Below are 25,424 nucleotides of genomic sequence, written 5' to 3'. Positions count from 1 at the left end.
GTTTAAATACGACGATAAAGACTCGAAAAGTACGCCGGAGGATAACAATCTACCGTTGTAGGTGTTAATATCGCTCACGTACGAGCATAAATTGTCCCATTTCTTCGATTAGATACGATTGCCGGTAAAACAAATCGTTTATTTAATCTGGATACGATGATAGAATTTTTGGATTTATTTCAATTATATATTATTAAAAAACTGCACGCAAGAAAGATCATGCTGTACGCGATAAAAGACACGACATTCGGTCAGCAATTTTTCTTTCCTTTTACAAAAAATATATCAAACATGCTATGCTATAACGGTGATTCTAGACCCATCAGTGAAAAGGCGTGAGAAAGGCTTGATAAGAAAATCATCGATACTTATAAATCGCTAAATGTAATGCCTTCTATTTTTATGAAGTCTTGTAACACTCGAAAAATGTATAAAAATATAAAATTATAATAGAATATCGAGTATAATAAAAATTCATATCTCAACCGAGAAATGTGAACCGTTTGACATTAAGGCTCGACGATACTATATAATTAACATCGTATGTGTATGTATGCATATAAGTATCAGTTTATCAATACTATAAAAGTATATAACATACTCGACAACAAGCGAGATATGTGCCCTAAAAATAACAATCGCAATAATGATAATATATCGCATATACTTAATAATTATTCTAATCCAATATAATATTATATTCCTATACATTGAAATAAACTAGCCTAATCTAATAAATAGAGATACCGACTTGCAGTTTTTAATTAATTCTTAAAACATTCGCTATACATATATTTTAATTAATTAAAAAAATTCGCGATAAAAATTTACTGTTACATAACATTCCAAGTAGATACCGAAATTCATTACATAAGTTGGAGGTATTAGAAATTTGAAAAAAAGATAAAAGAGTATAAAAATAGAAAATGCATGCGTTGCATGAAAAGTTCAATCTCCCGATCAGTTTGGTAACGCTAAAACTGTCATCGAAGTCAGCCGATCGACGGGTGCCTGCGAACGCAACCGGATACGCTCTCGAAAATATTTCATTCAACGTTCAGTCCCGGTGTCGCCATGTGCCAAGCATTGACCGTGGACGACGTCTAGCGTGTGTCTATAGACCTATTCCGTCGTCTATTAAAAGAGTAGTAGGTTGCAGTCTCGCGATTACATACACATATACATATATACATACATATAGGTGTGTGCGTATATATATACACACCTGTGACTAGCATATACAGTAATACGTATACGATAGGTAGGGTCACGAACGTATAGTCGACGACGACGACGACGACAATGACGATGACGAGTTGCATGCGCGGGCATCTCGATGTGCTTCTCAGTGACTCTCGTAAAGCGTCGAGTCGACGACGACGGTGGTGGCGGCAACAGCGGCGGCGGATGTGGTTAGCGACAGATCTGACCAGGATCGGATTTACCGATCCCGAATTAAAAGGGTAACGCAACCTTATCCACTGCTAAAACAGTTCGAGTTTGCGTGGCGTTCCGCTCAATGTGTATCTGCGTCCACCATAATAAAATACAGCGCGACCGGAAGTGAAGCCTGTGCCACGTAAGTGGTAATGGTTAATATTTTCGCCGGCGGTAAAACGAAACGAGCGTAACGAACCGTCGAATTTCGGAATTGTTTCATAATCGATGGCGACCTGCCCAATGTCTCATTGATTGGCAATGGTGATAGAACATACATGGAAACGACAGTTGAATTCCTCGGTCATTTGGCATGCACTGTTACCTGCCGCCGGCACCGCCAACACTCTGTTGTCTTCCCCATTCCTACCTTTTCTCTCGCACTCAACCGTACGAATGGTAATATTAATAACCTGTGTGTTTCGTTTGTAGTAGGCTATTTATAAGAAAATTCGATAATCGCGTGGTAAGAGGGCGTACTTTAACGCGAAACCGACTCCTGAGATTTGATTCCCCTTTGCTGTGTGAATTTAATCGTGACAAAGATAAAAAAGACGAAGAAAGCAGCCAAAGTGCGATTATCTGAAATATGTAGGAGGTTTAAAAAGAACTAACGAGCGGTCTCGTACACAGGAAAGAGCAAGAAACTGCACATAGCAACAACCATTCGGCTCGGACTATACGAGAAATTTCTATATCGAGCAAAGTATTCTACGGATACTGAAATGCAATTTTTGTTTTCTCTTTGATTCTTTTAATACGTTCTATAATTTGTAAAACAAAATCTATGAAAAAGATTAACATATCAAAGACGATGAAACGCGTTGAATAATAATGAACTGTATCGGTGAATCATAAACGTGCCACCTTCGTTATAGGAAAGAAGAGACAGGGGAGAGAGAGAGAGAGAGAGAGAAAGAATCTTCCGAATACACTTGTTTCATCGTTTGAACGAAGAAACAACGATGGAAAGGAGCAACCTGCTATTTCAAATTATACGAGAATGGTTATGCGCATAATGCAATGGCTCTAGCGGAACATCTTATCGAAGAGACTGACTTTATAAAAATATTAAAGATATTTTTTGCCACGCAACGTTATTAGTCAGCCGTGCATACAAGTTGAATCGCTTAGTTCATCGTTGCACTGCATCAGTGACCTGAGCAGCGAAAGTTCTTTTGTTTACTCGAGAATCACCATCTCATACACTTGCATGAGCTTTTTACGAAATCATATTTCATATAACGACAAACGTGTGTAATACGATGGATAGTAAAGGTTGCCATTGAGCGGCTAATGAAACCTAACCTTCTTAATTAATACGCATTGGAAAAGTTTGCTGTTTGAAGAAATGCACGGGGAATTATTATCGTTCGGAACAAAGAATACAACTTGCAGAATGGCGCTGACTGTAAGTGATGCCGAAAGGTAATAGACGGACGCATGGTGAAGCCATTATGGAACTAAGCCAGTTATAATAGTTACAACCGATGTGATACTGTAAGAAACCACCACATATAGCTATCATCGTGTTTACCGAGAAAAGATGAGAGTTTACATACGTTGAAGTACCGATTCTTTGCTTTGCACAAGTATCTATTATAGCTATCGTTTCATCGAACCTTGCATAGTGTAAAAATAAATTGTTTGCAACGCGAGTCGAATGTAATCGTAACATATCTGTTAATATAGCATGTAACAATCGATTTAATGGCTGCTAACGCTGTCAAATGACAATAACACTAATGATAACGCCGAGATCAATGCAAAAAAGCGTTAACATTTACCATAATACGCGAAAGTATAGTGGTCTGCAGATCATTGTAACGTTTTTCACCCCGGATCATTGTAACAGTAGTATCCCCACCACGTTTCGCCAGACCAAGTCCCCACCGTTGGCGATTGGCTATGCATTCAGAAAGATAAGTGCGAACAGCGCATAACGGAAATAAAAAATTGTTTATTTTATTATTCTACACTCGTGAAAATATTAACAGATAGATCGAGTTTTTCCAATTAAAACGGGTCTAAATACAATCTCGTTCGGACTATATACATACGACATATTTATCGTATAACTCGGTAGCATGCTTCGTTTTACGGTGTTATGCGAAATTTGAATAAAAAATGAACCAAATGAAATCGCGTTTAGGCTCACTTTCAATGGAAAAATCTTATCTATTCGTTTCTAATGAGTTCACAATATAGTTGTGTATGATACAAAAAAGCTGAACATCTTTTATTTTCGTTATATGTAGGAGAGAAATCCGCAAACGACGTTCCATCTCGTTTCCTATCAAAAGTATCTCTAATCGAGTACCGCTCATACATAAATATCATGCTCAAGAACTGTGCCGACACTTGCCTTACCTCGATTTATTGTAAATTGTAACTTCTCGATTCCGAACGCAATTACAGATGATACGAAAAACTACACCATATCATCATAGGTACATATTAGAATATACAGCTTGATGATAACAGATAATCTAATTAATAGTAGCATGTAAGGGTGATATGTTGAATAATAATGTACGGAATGAATTTGTGGTCCGATCGATGGTAACTTTCACAAGCGATCGCCGAGCTCGGTCGCTGCGCTCGCTATTCACGTTGCACTTACTACGTATCGTCGGATCACGCCTAAGCATCGCGTTCAGATAAGCATACGTATCTTTGATTCATATACATATCGCTCGTGTCACGAACGCCTTCGATCCCGTGGAGCTCACGTGCTGTAAATTATTCGGTGAGAATAGCAAAACAGCCGTGTCGCAACGCATGCGCATTTTCGCACTCAAGGCAGAAATGAAACTGTGGATCGCTGTGATCGAAATAACTCGCGACGGAGAACAGGTTTCCACAGGTTCGCACGATAGAATTTGCACCATAGACGAATCTATGAACTTGAGATGCTAAGAAAACGCACGATCTTTTCATTGCCAGCTATAATACTGACTGCGCTTTTGAAAGTACGTAAAACCACTCAACTCTAGTAATGATTTTATGATATCTTTTCTGCATCTTAAAATAACCCGATCTGATAACATTTCTATGCATCTAAATAAATGCTATGCAAGAAACGTAAATGAACCTTTGTTTCGAAAAATTGGTTATTATACGTGTTATAAATAATTTTCTGCTTAATTTTTAATATCATTTGATCGTTGATATTACGTATATTACATATCCTATAGCTCCGAAACAGGATCGATACTGACCAAACTATGATCGATAATCTGGTAATATGTACGTAGGAAGGTGTATATAAAATAAACTGACTGCTTATCTACCTTTTTTCATCTCCGCCTATCTTTGGTATATTTCTACATAGTTTCACATTGTGCGGATACTACTAAATATTTCGCATTTCACTCGAATGTATTACGCACAGGTACATATGTATATCGAAAGACTTACGCTGGCGCACGGTTTCACGTCAGCCGAGTGGAACGGAACTTAATTACATTTTCACCTACGTCGGTGACTGCGAACAGACTCCATTCCTAACCTCACAATCTTTATTTTTTTTTTGTCTGGTATTCCCACCGAGAATGATGAAACACGAACGGTGCATCAACGGTGACGAGCACTCTCTTTTCCTTTCGATCTATCTTTCTGTTTGTTATGTGCGTGTTTGCGCGCGCGCGTGCCTGTGTATATGCGCGCGCGCGCGCTAGTATCTTGTGACAGTATCGGCCCTGAATCGGTCTTTACCTGCGAGGCGGCCTCCGTAGTGCCCGTGGCAACGAGCTCGCACGAGTCCGAACAAAGGCGAAGAGGCGGCTGCGTGTTGATAGTAAGGACAAGGATGAAGGGGAGGAAGAAGAGGAGAGAAGTAGGAGGCGATAACAGCCGATATACTCTTCGTTCCGTGTACAGGCGGCGTTGCTGTCGCGGAACTCTCCTGGCTTGGAAACCACTATCGTAGCACTAACGCACCTTCTTCCATGTTGCATGCATGCCAATTCAACGCTGAGTACCACTAGCATCGACGTTCACTTACGATAAATGCGACACAACACGCCATGACAAACCACGAAAAAAAAGATGTCACCGGTAACCGTTCACTCGCATCAGATTTTCGCGTATCTCACGGTACAACCTCCGGTCCAGGACTGATGCACTACGCACTACCGTGCTACGACGACGCGCGCGAGCCCTGCTCACTAGTGCTCACTGCTCACGGCTGCGCCACAAGAAAGAGAAAGAGAGGACACTGTGACGCGCGACGCTCAGCCAGGCGCCATTTACAGAAACGCACGCATCGCCGCTAGTTCTCTCTAACCGTGTATCCCTCTCGCTCTTGCTACTTTCGTTTCCCCCCACTTTTCTACTCTCAACGTACCTCCCTCTCTTTAACCTCGTCCCGTCTCTTTTCATCAACCTCCCCACCCCCGCTCCCACCATATCTATCCGACCTATCCCAATTACAGCAAACGTCCTTGAGATGACTAACACCTTGTCGTCCACTGCATGTGGGAACGAAAAGGGATGCATGAAAGCGCTGTTGCGGTCGAGAAGGTGGAAAAGATGGTGATGGCGGTGGGTAACGAAAATCGTGGTGTGGAGATAAAGGAGGGAAAGGAGGAGGTGAGTGGAACTACGAAACCCTCGTTGCCGAGAACACGCGGTAGCGCGGAGATGTAGGAATCGTAGTACAAGTACATACTTTGATGTTACTCGAAGAACAAAGACAGAGAAAGAAAAGAGCGGCGAATGTCCGCGTGTAACGCTTTTCTTGAAACTGGAAGTAAAAGGAGAGGGAGTAGGATAACCATGCTTCTTAAGTGTCCGTACGTGAGAACGAGGAGGTTATTCACTGTTCTACGGAAACGTTCGAGCACGATGCTGTTACTGCAGTAACGTGCCTTTTATAATCTCCGATACACAATGGTTGTACGAATTGGTTCGTAATATGTTTACGCTAATAATCTAATTTACCGATAAGGTAATAAATACTATGTTCTTGTTTTTCTCATTTATTTCATATACTTTGAATGATTATGATGTATCATTACGCTTAAATAACATTGAATTATTTAATAATTGATTTTATTAAAAATACCTTTCCCTTCTATCTGAGAATCTTTAGTTTTTTTTCATTTTTTTTTTTTACTTGTAATGTGCACCCCTAAATAATAATTCCAGCGTTATCATATATTTCTTCTTCATTTCCTCTTTTTTTTTTCCTTTTTCTTTAAATACGAAACAAGCGAATGTATTAATAAAATTTCATTTGTCAAGCGATACATTATCGTATTTACATTGTATCTACATCATCTAACATTTTATTACGCTACATTCGTTTAATAATGCGATTAAGATAGTTTGTGGAAGGACTGTGCAGTAATAATACACGCGAAAATAACGATAATAATGTATGCCTAGCGTTACAACATACTCTGTTTCTATGATTTCTGCCGTATCTTATCCCGCAATTGTATTTTATTCAAATGAGATAAACGAGATACGTTACTGTAATGCCGATTGATTATTACTACAAGAGTCGTATGTTTCGAATTAACTACTTATTGCTCTTAGGAATTTACATGTATGTACGTATTTTCTCTTGAGATTCTTAATACTGATTTTGCCCCGAAAAATCACTTATTCGAGTACCCGGATAATCTTAATTCGCGTAGTAATTGTTTCTCGCTGGAAAAACATTTGAATCGAATTTTCACGGTACGACTGCTGCATCGTCGCACGATGACGACAATGAAATATCTCGAATATTGCAAAATTACATTAGACAATTTTAATGCTGTTTCTTTCTTGCTTTCTCGACGCATAATGATAACGAACGACACATCAATTACCAATTCGCGGACGTTTCATCGAGCGAGCAAGCAAATGCACAGATATCGATTCTACTTTAGAAGAAATTCTGTTCCTTTTTTCTCGTTTTAGACGAGGTACGTACAACATCCGAGCAACGTACATGAGTCAGCGACGCGCGCTCAACCGAATACACACATTAAAAAAACAGAGGAAAAAAAAGAAGAGTATTCTCACACGTGAAAAAAAGCATGACCTATAACGCACGTCGCTGTTACAAATGGTGTATCGTAGATTACAATATGGTACTTGCCCAGTCTACCCATTTGTGAGAACGAACAAAGAGCAGATAAGATTGCCGCTTTATGCTTAAACTAATTGCGCGCTGACAATATTTAAAATTAACGAGATACAAGCGAGAGTCGCAGTTTACTCTTCTTTTTCTCTCGGCATTTCGGTTGAACGCTGGCTGCAAACATAGAAACCAGCGCGAGGAGAGAAAAATCTAGCTTCGTGTTTAACGAGAATTGTAAGGTAGAAGATAGAACCAGACTTCACCAGTTTCAGTTTCTATTCCATTCTAGATATAACATAGCGGTAGAGAGGGTACTTTTACATACAGCACGGAATATACATGTTTATACTTCCATTTTTGTTTTTATTTTGTTAATTTCTCATATAATACTAACAAAACATTTAATTACAAAACATGGGCGTACGGTTTTGTAGTGTCTCTTATCTTCCTTTGTGTGTATTATGCGTGTGTGTGTCTGTACCTTTGTATAGTGTGATGAAAGCAGTAGTTATGTGTCTCTATGTGGTATGCATATCATCTGGTTAATGTAAATATTACGATTATTTCATAAGTTCTCTACAATAAGTAGATGGATTTTATAACGACAATTTACACGCTGAACGCGTGCAGTAAATACATCCCATTTACCCGCAGCGTCTCTTCGTTTAATTTTACATTCATCACGACTTCGTCTTGTACGGACCTACGACCAATTCTCTTCTATAATCTATTCCGATGAATATGCAAACGCAAAAGAGATAGAAACGCTACTATAGTATACGATACAATAATATATAATCGTACCTCGATATTGATCGATATTATAAATAGTTTTTAATAATTATTCGTCCAAACACTGAATATTTTACAACAGCCATCGATCTCAACTATTCATAATTCTATTAAACAGTTTGCAACTTTTACAGTTTCAATTCTTTTTCTTCATTTCTTTTTTTTTTTTTCATTTTATTTTAATATTATGCGTAGCGTGTCTGATCCAATATCATATCAATAATAGGGGTATATCATAAATTTTGTAATTTGCTAAAAAATATTCTCTAAAAAATATGTTGACCTAAAGATTATTATGACTGATAATCACAGACAATTTTTTCAATTTTCCTTTCATTCTCTTTTCTTTCTTTCTTCATTTATTTTTAAATTTCTCAAAACCATCGTTTAATTTCTTTTTGCTGCCGCATCATCTTTCTATCCTTCTATCTTCTTTTAAACAAGTACAATATTAAAAATTCTACAATTCGTTTAAACATTAGAATAATACTATTCTTTTCTTTCCTTTCTCTTATCTTTTTTTTTTTTCTTTTTTCGTTTCGTTTCGTTCATACACGATTTAAAAAGCGTTTTGCGTTTGAAATTTCTGCCCCTTTAAATTCCTTGTCTTTACCGATGAAACGAAGAACCCAAAAATTCGAAGAGATGAAACTCTCGATCATAAGAGGATGCAACGCTGCGATGTTCTCGAAATTGTCGTAAAAGGTAATAACGGGCACCGTACAGGTCCATGATGAGTAAACTTAACCACTCGTTTCATTATCACACCAAAGTAGTAAATATCCAACACTTTTCTAATACCTAAATTTATGTCGAGGTAAGGTATACATATACATATTCGAGTTCTTTCTCTCTAACACGTCCAAATTTTTACTGTTTTTCATACGAATCATTTTCCAAAGGTGCTGACGGGTGTAGTTTAAACAAACGGTGCACAGTATGAGTGACAGTGTATTATGCTATCTTCTCGTGTGGATTATAATTAATCGATAATAATAATAATAATAACCATAATAATGAAGGCTGGATACGTAATACTAAGGAGTTTGTACACACTCCGTGAGATAGGTAATCAGTAATCATTTAAGAGGATATAGAGTATGTTTCAGAAAAGCGCTCGGTAAACTCTGAAAAGTTCCGCCAGAGAAGTGATTGCATAGAACATAATCGTTCATATGCTGTTATACGAACGCTAATATCTACTTTCCCTTTCTTTCTTCTTTTTCTTTCTCAGAGCATACGATATTTTATATGGATTTCACAAATAAAAAAATAATTAAAAAACAGTGTTCTTAATTTACCTACTGACATGTTTAAATTTAAATATATACCCATTATAGATTATCGTTACAGTCAGCATAGAGATATTAGTAATCTGCGATGGGAATATAAAGTATAGCGAAAACACATCGCTTATATCCCATAATCCTAAATTGCTCGCGGTGATATCGTATAACAATTACAAGAATGCATTACTTTTTTTTCTTTTTTCATCTTAAAGAGAAAAGAATGCTCTTTCTTCTCCTGCATAAAAAAAGCAGACGTCCGTATCTTTTCAACAATATTAGACCATCGTGTGCACCATGTTCTCTAAATCATGTTCAATGTAATTAATAGATCTTGTTAATCCTAAAACCATCATCCATAAGTATAATAAATATTAATAAAATATCTAACATTGCTATTATATTTTCAAGTAATTACCTTTCTTATGTCATATTATTTCTTTTTTTTTTTTATACAGATTAAAATTAATTATCATTATATTAACAATATTCATCTTCCAATAATAGTTATTAATTATTGATAATCATAGCATTAAAAAAAAAAAAAAAAAAAGGAGAAGAAAAGATTCAAAATACCTAAAAAATGGCAATTTCTCGTGACCAGAACAAGTTTCTATTTTTTCCCCTTGTTTTATAACTTTTTACAAATCAGCATACGCATTTTGTACCAAACCAGGCCGATTAAAATGTTGCACGACTGACGACGAATACTTGCGTGCTCAAATAATGTTCCTGCCATCATTTACTTCTTTATATTACTTCGTTAAATAAATTCGCGATCGATATTCCTCGTATATATAACGCATTTCTTATTATTATCAAACTCTTCCGCTGCCACCTATTATTTCTTACTCTAGGCCATTTTTTCGTGTAAAGTGCACTTAACGGTGTCCATGGAGCACCAAATTTAAGGGACAACCACCTCGGCAGAAATTGATTAACCGCACTAAAATACTTTATTATAGCTTAATGGATGCATAGACACAATTAGTTTTTTTTCAGTTTGAATATAAGTCATCAGGGTATATCTAAATCTATCACCGGGTTTAAAGCGTAGGTACATTAAAGGTAAGGCAAAACTGCATTTCACAGAAAGGTGCTTTTTACGGAATATACGTTATATACACGTGTATCCGTAAAAATCTGAAATATATTCCTATAAAGAACATTCATAACTTTCCCCAGTGTGGGAAAATATCACAAATATTTTCTAGAAATATTCGTATTCTAGAAAAGTTTACTTGAAACAATGATCTAATTATCTTTTTACACTCTGTGTCAACGTAATCGATTACGTGTGATCATACTTGCCTCTTATAAATCATAGACAAATTTTGAACAGAAACTACGGGAAAAAATGAAGATTAATCTCCTATATGAACAGAGCGGTACCGCCCTATCGGATTTCTCTCTAAAATAAAAAATTTGTTTTTCTCTATTCCCTAGCGATTTGTAGTCTTTAAATATAAAAATAAAGTAACGAGATTAATATTGTAATATTGGCAAGGCGGAAGCACAAACGCATGGGTGCATCGTTTAAAAATCTATAAAAACATATCAAAATAATTGCGCATATATACGTAATATGTTCGTTCGAAACAAATGAACAGGCTTCAATTTCTTGGGAAAGCAAGCCTCTTTCTTTCCAATCTTCTTTGTTCTTTCATTTCTTTTCCTGTTATTATAAGACTTAAAATATCATCAATGTCTGCCAAAGTAGGTACACCTTCAAACAGTATCCCACGCCAGGAAACTGTTCCTTCTAGCCATTCTCTCCCTTCCCCCTTCTCTCTCTCTCTCTTTCTCTCACTCTCTCTCTCTCTCCCGCTCACTCTCTCTCCCTCACATCCTCTTATGCGCGCGCTCATGTTCTTTTTTTTGTTTCTTAAAACATCTACGTTACTAACTTAAGTTAAGTTGGTAGCTGTACTTACATCAAGACAATGTCTAATCTAACAATTACATATTTTACAAGAACGTTTGAAATCTGGCCCTACATCAGACATGAAATGTCACGAAGTTAGTCGTACACTGTACACTAAATTTTAGATTTACATAAAGTTTTCAAGAACATTGAATTATCTGGTTACAATGGTACAATCTGGTAAAATTGAAACTTACAATAAAGTTGTGTGCTTTTTATTTCATAAGTCTCGCCGGTAATCCGTAATTGCGTGATACACGTCGCGTAGTAAACGATCATAGTTCCTACGTTCAAGTACGTAATGAGAAAAAGATAAGTCCTAGTCGAGGGAAACTCGTCCGTGTTCCTATAGATATAGGTCGTCGATTTTATCCTATGCAAGTCGATTTTGTTTAATTTCACAGAATCAAACTTGTTCAATTACATTTAGGATCACTGAATTTATGACTGAAAATAACATATAATATATAGAGAAGAAATTTGCGTACACATGTATGTGTACGTATATATCTTATAAATGCGTATAAGCTAGAAGCATTGTCGATTTAGTGTAAAGTGACGATAACTTGTACGCTTAAGCCTCGATAGTCAAGATAATAAGTAGAGTCTAAAAGAAGTGCATAAAAGCACAGGCGTGGATAAAGTAACACTTTCATGAGTCTTAGTGCGATAAAGCACGCAAGGCTCGTTGGGTACGTAAGCAGGACATATTCAATTATTTATTGCTATAAGTATATCCCTTAAATCAACTACCAAGTGTAGCTGTTTAAAGTAACATTGTCATAACGCGATGTTTTGTGTACTATATCTGGCCTTCTAATATTTTAAATGTATATCTATTTCTTTTATAATAATAAAAAGCTGCAATCTCTGAAAATAGTTTGATGATTAAATGAATAACGTTCAATAAAATGAATCCTATTCCAAAGCGCACATAATTATAGCACAATATTTTTTGCTGTGCCGCTTACGGTTGGCTGCTTACGATAGCTGTATATGCAGTCTCAGTTGAGGTATTTACGACATCTGCGGGAACCGCAGGTACATGGAATCTTGATATCCTCGAAAGGAAATTTGTAGTCATACGTTAGCTCTTCTCCTTGAATAATGCGACGGAGAGCGAAGATTAATATATGCTTCTTACCTAGGATGTCTACCACTCGCGAGTAACAATTTGGCTGAAATATGATTTTCAAGTTACAAAATTAGTTCGATACAATTTTTCAGATAAATTCAAGTTCATAAGGAAAACGAAACGTATATTTCAATAAAATAAATAAAATACATTCGCCAAACGAATAAATACCTCGCACGAGTGATTAATGAATCTTGCCGCATTTCCTTTCATCGTGGCATCAACGACTAGGTGATCGTCGATTTTAAACATGTAACATCCTATGTTTTTACTATCATAATATTTTTCTCGTTTGTCAGTTAACGAGGCACGAATCACCTGTAAACATTTATAAAATATTACCCAAGAAAACTACATTCGATACATAAATAGTTAGTAAAAGAGATTATATAAATAACAACGCCTTTCATCTCTCTACACACCTCACCAGCATACTCGATAACCATCTCTCCAGCTTCGATGTCTCTTAGGCAGAATAAACCTCTACCATGTATGTGAGAATGGTATACTCCAACCGATTCTTTCGACGTTTCTTTAAGTATCCTAAAGCGCATCGCCATTGGTAAATTTGTGCTTGCCACTCGTCTGTAATAATAAAACAATGCAACATATATCCTCCGACGTACGATGTATCAGTGTGTGTATACATACACACAGTAGCGCGCGCACACGCACGCTCTCGCACACACATACGTATATATATATAAGAGAAAAGAAAGAGAAAATTAAGTGACTTTATTAATTGCACGTATTAAGATGCTTTACCTGGACTCAGCTTCGGAGATAGCGATCATTTTTGGTTGCTGCCTGTGCCTTGACGCGAGCCAACTGAACATATCATGAACTTTTCTCCCTTTGAACGGTTCTGCACGAGCAGCACCATTAACACACGCATTCGGTAAGTCATTTTCCGTTTCTCCCGGTTTTGGCGGTGCTAAATTATGAAATCGAGGTTTGTATTTGGTACATCTGTTCACGTCTGGTAGCTGTTCGACCAGGTAGACGGTGGCGTTATTTTCCAAGCCCAGATTTTCGGTGAGAGGGTTATGAGGCAACGGAGGTAAGTTGTGAGCCTTTCGTGCATTTTGCACAGCTTGAAACACGGTTTCCCATACTTCGGCCATGGAGGAGGCGGTATGAGTGAATCCATCCTGCGACTTTATCTCGTACATCAATGTCGGTCCTTTCGATTTCTGCGTTTGCATATTTCCTACGTTCGGCTGTACAGATTTGATCGACTTACTGATCATTCTTGGCTTTTTCACGGCAACTGGCGGAGTTTTGGTTTTCAGTATGTTAAACTGGTTATCGATAGGTTTTACCTTCTCCTCGATCTTGTTCGTTTTCAATGTGAACGTTTTTATCGGTAACAATTGCAAAGAGGTTATCTGCGGCACCTGTTTCGACGGCAATATCTCCACGGACGTCACTTGCGGTGGTTTCTTATTCTGCGTCACTGCTTTCATGTTGTGTGTAATTTTGTAAGAACCATCTTGCAGCTGCTTCTGCAGTACTATCTTCAACGAGGCATTCTGCAGTTTCTCTTTGTCCAGTTCCAATTTCAGATTTTCCTTCACCTTCTCGATCGTTTCGGTGTTCAATTTCAGCGTTTCGTTTATGTTGTTTATAGTGGTCTCTGCTGGTTTCTTCACCGTTGGCGTCACAGCTTCCACTATCTGTTTCTTATCAGATTCCGTTCCAAGCTTCTGTTCCGGTTCTGCTGGCTTAATTACCGGTTTCGTTGGCTCTTCTATGATCATTTCTGTTTTCTGCATGCTCTTCGTCGTATCCTGTTTCGGAGTTACGGCTTGCATAGGCAGCACTCTGTTCATCGGCCTACTCGTTGGTACGTTGCTCGTAGACATTGTAATTTTATTTTGTACAGTCGAGCTCGCAATCACTGGATTATTACTTGTACTTACATTAATATTGTTTGAATTCGGTACGGTACTATTATAATTATTATGCACATTATTTACATCGTGGTTTAACTTATTTACAATGATATCCCTTTGAGTTATACAGTGATTAGGTAATGGGGGTATTTTAGATGATATGCTAGACTTTATCATACTGGTATTCTCTGACACGTGTTTCGAGTCAAAGTACGGTCGGACATTATTGTTCATCATCTGTTCCGAGCCAAACAACGGTTCTGTGATCTTCCATGGTCCGTTGTTAGGTTGTACAACGGAGTTTGAAACTGGACTTGGCCGTACAGCTACTCTCGGTATCGTCGGTATTGAGTTTTGCAACAACTTTGGAGACGATGTCACTCTTACCGCAGCTTGAGCTTCGGATGCACACGTATCTGACGATAGCTCTATCGATGTTACTGGTTCTACGACGCTTTGACAAGATACAGGCAACATGGTGTTACAAGTGGCCGTTGGAAAATTTTGCTCGGGTGTCGCTGGAATATGAATCTGTGATGTTGCGATAGACGATTCTACTATAGGCGTGGTCGATTGATTTACTACCACGTAACCACCGGGTACCGTAGACATATCGGAAATATTGCCAACTTTGGATGGTAAGGTTGAAACGTTAGATACATTTTGAACGGTAGGTACAGCCGGTATGTTAGTAATGTTAGAAGTACTGGACAAAGTAGGTGCTGGATTAAGTATATTAGATACATTAGATGCGTTAGGTATACTAGATACACCGGGTACGCTGGATACGTTGGTAGGTAAGTTGGTAGGTATACCAGATATACTAGGTACGTTCGATACGTTAGGCACGCTAGGCATACTGGATGCGTTAGGTACGTTAGGTATGCTAGGTGTATTAGATGCACCGGGTATTGTACTAGGTACACTAGGAACGCTAGGCACGCTGTGTACGTTGTGCACGCTGGGCACGCTAGGTACACTAGGTACGCTAGGTACGCTAGGTACGCTAGGCACGTTAGACACGCTAGGTACCGTAGGTACATTGGACACATTCGGTATATTTGTTATGCTTGGCATATTAGATACGTTAGAGACATTGGATACAGTGGGTACAGTGGTTACAGTGGGTATAGTCGGTATAGCGGGAACAGTCGGAACATTAGGTACATTTGTTACGCTAGGTACATTAGGTATGCTGGTTATATTGGTTACGTTGGATACATTAGCAACGTTTGGTACGCTTGGTACTCCGGATACGTTTTGTACGGACTGCACTGCCGTCACAGTGGGAACACCTGGAACAGCCTGAACATCTACGATAGGTTCCATCAGTTTAGAAGCTTGAAAAACTTGCGTTGTCGTTTGGTAACTGCTTGCCAATACTTGCGGTACCGTGCCAGTCATGAACTGACTGGAAGACATCACCGTGTTGCTTACGATAGTCTCCAAACCGTAATACATCGGCTGGTTCGACAGAAACATACTGCCCGTCGAATCTGTAAACATTTCTAGCGTTGGTGTCGAGCTCAATAATAACTGTTCCGACGAAATAACTCCACATTGAATCGCACTAGGTTGTTGCTGTATAATCGTTCCAAGGACCGTTGGCTGTGTTTGAGCGATCTGTACACCTGGCAATATCGATATACCCCCGTTTTGCAATGCCAACAAGTTGTCGGAAGATGCTTGTATGTATGCACCAGGAATTAAATGATTAGCTGTTATGAACTGAGGTTTAAACGCTGCAGCAGTTTCATGCTGACCACCGATCGTCGTTACGTACTGAAGGTTTTGTCCGGACTGTTGTTGCAATGTTTCAACGTACGCGGACATGATGCCAGGAGATGCTTGTTGCAATATGACAGTTGGCCCACTCGGTCTTTGAGCTTGTTGCAACTGTATAATCGGAGTATTGTTCTGCATCGGTTGAAATCTAGCATGTCCATTGTTGTGCGGCTGTATACTATTTTTCACGATTTGCGTTTTGATTCCTTTCGTCCGAGACTTTGGCGCTCTGGGAGATTTTGATTTAGCCAACTTCGTTATCTGAATACTGTTCCCTTGCGACGATTCCGTCGAAGACGCAGTTTGTACGCCGGTGGAAGAAAACGTAGGCGATATTTGTGGACTTGGAACCGTTTGGGAACTTGCACCATCTGGAGAATTCATAGGAGTATTGATGATATTTTGCGACATACTGGAATCGCTTGCAACAGATGGGGGATCTGTGATTTCTGTTATTTGAACAGTACTTTCTTGAGGTAATACCGTGGCATTCGGTAATGTAGTTGTAGTTCTAGTATACTGCGTTTGTACGATCATATCGTTTGATGTTAGTACCGTTTGATGAACGGTTTCGACGGTAGCGTGCGTATGAATTTGCGGCGTAATAATCGCTTGTGCTATCGGTTCGATTTGAATAGCCGGATGAGGCGATGGTACGGAAGCTTCCAAAGGCGAAGTAGCTTGGATGTCTGGATAATCGGATGAAAGTGTATGCCCCTCAGACGGAGACAACGTTATAAATTGAGGAGATACAGATCCGATACTCGGAGAAAATCTAGAATCAGGCGATGCTAACTTATTATCCATAGTTTCGGAATCGCTGTCGCTCGTTATCATGATATCACAATTTGCCAAGTGTCTATTGTAACTATCTTGCGTTCTATATGTACAGCGGCATCGTTTACAAGTTACAGGGCGATCTATGTGATCAAATGGTGCATCGCATCGAGATGTAATGGTGGTCGTCTCATTTTCAATGTGTTGCGGTGATACGCACTCGTCGTCGCTGGAAATATCATCGGCACCGTCCAACTGTGGAATTTTCAGATTCAATTTCAAATTATTCTCCCGCGGATTTGTTTGTTGCGCTGCGTTCGATCTTTGTTGAAAATTGCCGGAAAGGCCGTCACCTCCTTTCGTTTTTTGTGCTTTATCCTCGTATTTCCCAATGTGCGATCTAATAAATCCATATATACGCTTTGATCGTAAAATATTATTCGAAGACTTTGTATAATAAGAGTTGCAGCAGTCCTTCTCGCTAGACGAAGTAATTTCGCTGCTGTCGCACGACGATTCGTCGTTGATGCCGTCTAATTGCGGAATCGATAAATGTTCTGCCACGCGTAATGCCGTACTCTTTTCTTCTATATTATACTCCGGTGAACTGCATTCACTGGCGCTGCCTGGATCGGCAGGGCCGTCGACTTGTAATATTCGCGGTTGTTGCCTCGCATGCCAAAACAACCGTTTATGCTCTTTACCTTCCTCGCGACTACTAGATATTACTCTACGATTAATACCACTGGTAGCATCCTCGATGCAATACTTTAATTCTCGCATAGAATCGGATAAAATATTAGGTGTATTTGCTCTGCCTACAGTAACCATGATACTGTCTGGAATCCTTAACTCGTGCAAAGTAGGCGGCCGTTCGTTTTGCGAATCTAATACCATCACGCTTGTCTCGTTTGATTTCGTCATGCTTGAATTCCTAGACAATTTCCTTCGTTTTATGCTGGGACCGTAAGTACCATCTAATTTACAACTCCACGTTAAACTGCAAGATCGTTGATGGTGCCTTTGTCCTCCAACGATTAACGGGCTATTCGATATTACTTCCGATTTAGATCGCTTCAGTTCTCTGCCTCCGCGTTTTTGATTTTTTGAACTAAACAAATCGTCCATTAGATCTTGAACGGACGTTTTCGTTTCCAAATGAACCCATAAATCGTTATGCGATCCTAATTCTACTAAAGAAGGATCTATCTTTGAAACTTTACTTTCGGATGGCTTTATCATTTCGTCTACTTCGGATGCCAGCATATCATCCTTGAATAGATCTGCCGCGAAGGTCCCATCATTTTTCAAATCCATTGCTATAAAATCTTCGTACGTCATTTTTGGAAATATATCTTGCATGGAAATACCATCTAATAAATCATGTGGCAAATCTTCGAATATAGCTTCTTTCAATTCTGGAGGTAAAAGATCTGTATTATTTTGTTCTGCCAGATTTTCATCCACTTCTTTGTTACAAACTGCATCGATCAAAGCATCTAGAGTTTGTTTTACAGCTAAATATTCACTTTTCTGTGTATTTAATGTATCTTCTTCTTCTTGTTCTTTAGAATGATCAATAGTTATATTATTTTCTAAATTGGAAGAAACCTCTGGTACATACATCTGCACGTACGTTCTAATATAATATCTTACAATTTTAAATGGGTTTACCGTAGACCAATATAACCGAGAACATTTATAATCGCAAGGTATAATTCTTTCAATTGTATCAGAGTATTCAGGTATAACTGTACCTAAACAATCGATCATCAATGAGCCTATCATAACTTTCACTTTACTTGGTTCCGCGTATTTTTTCTTCTTACGATCCAATTCTACATATACTGGTCTTTGTAAACTAAATTCATTCTCATTTTGCAATGTTTTATGCGTACAGTTATTTAAATGCGAAGAACAAAATACTGTTTTATCGTCGTTAAAGGCAAGACCAACGTTTCTAGCACAAGGATAATGGAAGGTACTGTTGCAATTCTTCGCGCAACAGCCAACGCTGGCCCCTTTCTTTCCACATTCTGTGCAACGAATTAATCGACCTCTTGAAATAGCACTATGAACATTTTGTAAAGAACCATCGATTTCTTCAAATACTTCATTAGACCAAAGCGCGCAATTCGAATGTACCCACTCGTTTTGCCCGCAATATAGTAGCCGTCCTTCTTTCGTTTCTGGACCATCGCTTAAACCTTTGCACAAACAACATGATCTACTATCTTCGACATGAACGTTATATAAATTTGCTGTTTTAGCTGCGATTGCTTTTGGTGCTTTGATCACCTCTTCTTTCCATACTTCCAGAATAGAATCATCAAATTTTGTAACTGGACTATCGTCTTTACCAATATCTTTAGTAGCTGTTAACGGATCGCCTTTGCCATTATTATTTTTTATACTTTTCGGACTAAACCATGGGAACACATCTTGTAAAATTTCGTGATAAGCTTCTGTAAGATCCTTCGTTCCAGTACGACTTATGACATGTTCCATATCACAATGAAACTGTAACAGCGTTTTATATTCATTGTTATTGACTTTTCGTTTCACCGACATTAGCGTAGGCGAAGGTCTGACAATGATTTGCTGCTCTGAACAATGGCATTCTGTATCATTAGAATTACTATTTGTATTTTCTTGAGTTACCGAATCTTTCTTATCATTGTCTTGAGTATCTTTCACAGCGCAATTCTTTACCCGAACAGAACACTCTTTTAAATGAAATTTTTGTCGAAGACGTCTTAAACCTCTTCTGTTACAGCTATCGCTTGGTTGATCTTCGTCCAATTTATTTATCGAATCAGATTTTGAATTATTATTATTATGTCCAAATTCTGTATTTTTAGTCTTTTCACAATTACTTTCTTCAGCTTCTTCTACGTTCAGGCCTTCTTTAACATTGGTTATATTTGAATCTGTTTTCTCATTTGAAAAGTCCAATTTTTTCCCATTAGAAACAGATATGCATAAACATTCTTTTCTTGGACTCCATTTCAAAGCAGCGCAAATCTTCTTATTTTTACTTAATGCTTTTATAACTCCTATGAAACCAGCCTTAAGTTCAGCTTCTATGGCATTTCTCCAAACAGAATTAGGATTTGAAGAACATTGACTGCATGTAAATTCAATAGTATCGGGTAGATAACTAAGAATTTGATAACGCTCGTCAGAAATTCCTTCGCAATAGGCATGTACCCAATACGAACATTCGCTACATTCCATCATCTAAAAAATAAAATGCAGAGTTTATTTAACGAGTTTACATACCGTTTTAAAGCGTTATTTATCGTAGTATTTCCCATAAATCTTTATGTATCTGTACACACATGTCATTTTTTACAGTTACGCATACAAATATATATTTAGTAAATTTTCTAAATAAAATATGTACACTTACCTTTGTATCGAAATCATTTTCGTTGTAACATCTTTGACATAGAGGACAGTAATTTCCTTGTTGACGTAATTTAAAACACATGGAGCATAATGGTAAATTGCCCACATGGACATTAACTCCTTCACTACCACAGCTTTTACACTTAACACAATTTTGACACACATAAGGTCTTTCAGGACTGTAAAGTCTCGCACTAACACCAGATTTTGACAAACACGAATGGTGAAATGATTGACGACAACGAATGCAAGACAATTTTGGACCAGATCTTAGATGGCAGGATTGGCATATTGTACATCGAGGACAGCACCAATTTGGTTGAGCACAAGCATTCCATTCGCTGGGTTCCAAACAAAAGGCATGATATGGCTCACAACAGCACTGACAGTGGATGAGCTGGAAAGATTTTTATAATGTATGATCATATATAACAATATAGGTGTATACGTTACTTACTGGTTCTCTGCCAGCACTTCCACAAAGGTAACAAATAGCAGGAATCTGAAAGAGTTCTGAACCTATAAGGGCAAAGCCTTTTGCACCAACTTCTGTAGGATCGTACTGTTCCCAAAAATCTATCGATATTGTGTGTAATGCATCATTATTCGTTTTAGGCACCTGCAAAGTGATTAGTTTTATTAAAACTATAAATATTCATGTTACGTAATATTATATAACTATAATATTAAAATTTTATATATTTTACTGTACTAATATAATGTATCTAACAAAATATATATATCTGTATATTTTAATTCGACGTGTGCTTACTACTTGAAAATTTGACGTTGATATATTTTGTTGTGATTTGCCTCTTTTTGGATGAGGTTGCTGCGTTGCATTGACAGTATTATGGTTTACAGTATTCTCATCGTTATGTTTTTGTGACTCTTTTTCTTTTGTGTCATCCTTTTTCTCTACCCTATCATTTTCCTTTAAATTTTTCGGAATGTGCTTATTGCTTTCAGTATCTTCTTTTCCATCTACAGAGGGGAAAGTTGCAATTGGTTGACCAAGAGCCACGCTTGCACTTCGGCAAACATGTTTCACTCTTGGTCCCTTCAATTCGAGTCTCTGTCTCAAAGGTTGTGGACATTGATTTAAAGGTGGTACGGAGAACATTGGATTCTTCAATTTCTTCCTCACTTTTATCCTATTGTTTTTTCTTCTTTTTTTATTAGGCGATATATTCAGTGATGAGTCAACTAGAAAATTGAAAAAGCAAATTATTCATATTAAGAAAAGATATATAGTATACACATTGGATATATAAATTGGAAGGATCGATCTTACACTTATCTAACTTTGTATATAGAAAACCACCAGTTCCTTGATAGCTTGTCTTTTGACCTATTTCTATGTTTCTCCAATTCATAGCTGATTTGAACAGATTTTTCTCTGAACTATCTTCCGCAGGCCAACCTAACTTAGAAGATATTAATTTTTGCCCTTGATTATCATTATCTTCTTGATTCAATATTAATGGAATATTCAAAGGATCTCTCATCATTGGCGGTAACAATGTATTTAAGCCTGTTCTCAAAGAAGAAGGAATGTTGTAACATTTCAAGCACATTTTTAACCAACAAGCTGGGCATCTAGCTTTATAAACACATCTCATGAGATTCCATTGCTGACTTCTTACAACAGGTGGTACTAAGCATAAACCATCGCCTTTATGACATTGAAGGACTGGAAGTGTACTATTTGTAGATTTTGCACAAGCCTGTCGTTTAATCATTTTACTGATAAACTTTCTACATGATTCACAACTGTGAATACCGAATTTTCGAGCTTGTTTCACAAATCGATAGAACCGTACAGCACCACAAACCCCACATTTGATGGTACCTGTTAAGCCTAAAACATTATAAAAGCATAATGAATTTATTATTTTCTTATTTCGTACATCATTTATATGATCGATTATATTACTTATTTATTCGAAGCATTATTCTACATTTTTAATCGTGCAATACAAATATTTGAATTAAAAGAAAATACTGTATAAAAGTAACATATTGTGAACATTATTGTTTTCATACCTAAATTAGTATTTCCACTTGTAACACTGTTGCTATTTGTCATTGAAAAGGGACCTTCAGTTCCACTGACACATTTATTATCCAGTTTTAGCCTTGCTTTTCTTAAAATAACTTTCCCACCGTTTAGTTTCATCCCAGTCCATTCAGACTGTTCGTCTTCTGTATGATTACTATGTTCGCTTCCACTTTCAGATAATGTGCTTTCCGTATCAAAATTATCTGAATTTCTCTCTGCATTTTTATTGCTGCTATCAACATTGCTTCGACCCTTTGCGCTATTATTTTCTTTCATTTTTGCTGAATCTTCAAAAGTTGTCTGAACTTCTAAATCAACTGTATCATTTTGAGTTCCTGATCTAGTTTGAATCCTGGAAGACTCTGAACTTGGAACATCAGAATCAGGAAGAACTTTCGTAGGAACAGAAATTAATTTTTGATTTTTGGAGATATTTAATTTTGCATTTGGAGCTTTTCTGGTTACATTTGATACACCATCTTGAACACTATTGCATTCATCGGTTGAACACTTTACCATTTTGTTTTTAGCTGATAAATTAATCTTTTTAACTTCTGTACTAACAGTTTTTGTTAATTGTGTGTCTTGTATAGAAGGTGCTAATTTTTCAAGATTCTTTACAGGTTGTACAAGAGTTTGGGCATTGGAATTTACACGCTGAATTACCTTTTTGGCTTTACTTTTTGTTTCTTTATCTTTTAATTTTGTGTAGAGTTTAGTAATATTTCCGTCTTTTAATTTTGGTTCTTGATTACAATGTTTATTTAATGCAATTTTAGCTCTCTTTACGTGCGTACCAATTTCGTTCTCACTATGTTCTGCTCCAGGAGTTTCTTCTAATTCTTCGATAAATCTTTTATTTGGTTTAATAACTCTTGACGAATGGGCACTTCGAACCGGTAAAATAAATTTCCTTACTGCATTCGGTTTATCTCCACATTGCGCCGTCATATTGCGCACATTGTTACTGTTAGATTTTGCCCTCTGTAATAATCTTTTTGCAGTACTGTTACGTAGTTGTCTCGTTCGTTGATGCTGATCTAAGATATTATTTACTGATTTTAATACTGGTGTTTTCATAAAATTGGAGAATTTTATATTTTTACAAGCTCTACGACTCTTGGGTCTGTGAAATTTAGTAGTACGTTTGGAATTTAACGCAGTCACATCTTTTTTATCATCTTCCGCCAGTTTGATATTTTTATCACATAATTTTTCTGTATTATTTTCAGTATGCGATGGAGGACTTTTAATATCTGCGACAGTCTGTACATTCTGCTGTGGCACAGAACTATCAATAGCATCAGATGGTGATTTAACAGTTGTATTTTCTGTGTCATGTTGTTGCGTTTTTATGTAAGACACGGAAAGATTAGCTTCTTTAGTGCTAAAGCCATGGAATGGTGGATGTTCCTATGAGAAAAATGCATTAAACCTTAGAAACAGATAATATATATTTTCTTTTGCATTAACATTTTGTCGATATAAAAATTATCGAATTAAACATCAAATGTTTATATTTCACATTTTATCATGTAAACATATTTTATTTGGTGTTTTGAATATGGTAATAGATATTCGGTAATCTGAAGGTATATTATGATTATAATAAGAAATAAGATATGTATCGCAGATTATTAGTTTTATTTGAAAGAAGAATAAAGAAATTGGTAACAATTAATCGGTAAAACACAGTTACTTGATAAAAATAAGATCGGAACGGCGATCTTTTATGAAATCATTGACATTTTCAAGTAAGCGGTACGTCAGTATGTATTATATACATCTGCCATTCCGAGTCTGTGATTCTCTTCTAATAGGTTAACTTTTATTATAGAGGCAAACGTTGGAGTTTTTCTGGCGAGCGAATCGGCACCGTATGCGTCCTTATGGCGCTTATAAACCAAATACAATAGTTTGTAAGTGGAGAAAGAATGATACGATTTGTAACTAATTAGACGCCTTACACCAGGTAGTCCTCATGAAAGTAAACTACGAATTACCTTTTCATTGTCACCAAATGTTTCGTTGAACAGGGAAAGTCCGTAGTAGATGTTCTCGGCGACGGTTACCGAATCACTTTGGGCTGTCTCGGGTTGACCGAGAACTTTGATCCGTTTCCTGGTGACCGTCTTTGGCGGCTTCCCGGGAAACTTGGACCTTCCCATGTTCACTTTTTTCAACGGCCAACCTCAACCTCACAACGAAATTCTGTTTCCATTTTACGCGATTTTGCCCAGTCGAGGCGCACCAACTGAACACCAACGAACACTTAACACACACGGAACTCACAAGCTTCGTTAAACATCGGTTAACGTCGGCTAAATTCGATGATAGCCGCGAAATACGCGCGTACTGTTAAACACAGAATGACTAGTAGTAAGGTGGGTACATATTACATATGTTTTCGAATACAAACGCGGGCATTCATCTAGTAACTTTTGCTAGAGCGGAACTGAAGTTACGCGCGCTCAGCTGCTAACTCTTCGTTTAATCTCTCTAAGTATGATTCTCTATCAAATTCGCATACAATCGCATTTAATTATATCTATTTCATTAATATTTCTTATTACTCTATTTAATTAATAACTATGCGTATATAAAATAATAAAAATGTTGAACAGATACAATTTTTCAATTTCTAGTCAATCGTTTTTTATTAATACAAGTATATTATTATAATACACAATGATAGTGTGTATCATGTATCGTATATTGAGTGCTGCGTAGTTTGTATCAACCACATACTAGGGAATATTAATGTTCCTTTTGCAACGTTCGTTAATGTAATTTTTATTTTATAAATAATTTAATCATTACTCAAATTTTGTATTTTATTAATTT

General features: G+C 37.2%; 1 protein-coding gene across 2 annotated transcripts; it reads right to left on the bottom strand.

The window, feature by feature from the left end:
* Window positions 1-6,546: 6,546 nt before the first annotated feature.
* On the bottom strand, window positions 6,547-24,982 carry LOC117210362 (histone-lysine N-methyltransferase trithorax). Of its 2 annotated transcripts, XM_033453305.1 has the most exons (11): window positions 24,584-24,982; window positions 22,565-23,993; window positions 21,813-22,379; window positions 21,291-21,724; window positions 20,976-21,137; window positions 20,520-20,915; window positions 15,521-20,347; window positions 13,416-15,475; window positions 13,073-13,235; window positions 12,822-12,968; window positions 12,520-12,693 (listed from the first exon to the last, which is right to left on the bottom strand). In XM_033453305.1, the coding sequence occupies exons 1-11, from the start codon at window positions 24,746-24,748 to the stop codon at window positions 12,520-12,522; spliced, it is 10,524 nt and encodes a 3,507-aa protein (XP_033309196.1). In that variant the 5' UTR covers window positions 24,749-24,982. The 2 variants fall into 2 exon arrangements, with proteins under 2 accessions (XP_033309195.1, XP_033309196.1); XM_033453304.1 differs by having other exon boundaries at window positions 6,547-12,693; window positions 13,416-20,347; window positions 24,584-24,748.
* Between the last annotated feature and the right edge of the window lie 442 nt (window positions 24,983-25,424).

The sequence above is a fragment of the Bombus bifarius genome, unplaced genomic scaffold, assembly GCF_011952205.1.
Source record: "Bombus bifarius isolate JDL3187 unplaced genomic scaffold, Bbif_JDL3187 scf7180000008203, whole genome shotgun sequence".
Taxonomy (NCBI): domain Eukaryota; kingdom Metazoa; phylum Arthropoda; class Insecta; order Hymenoptera; family Apidae; genus Bombus; species Bombus bifarius.
Note: the sequence above shows the minus strand (reverse complement) of the source record. Positions and strands in the feature narration are given on the sequence as shown.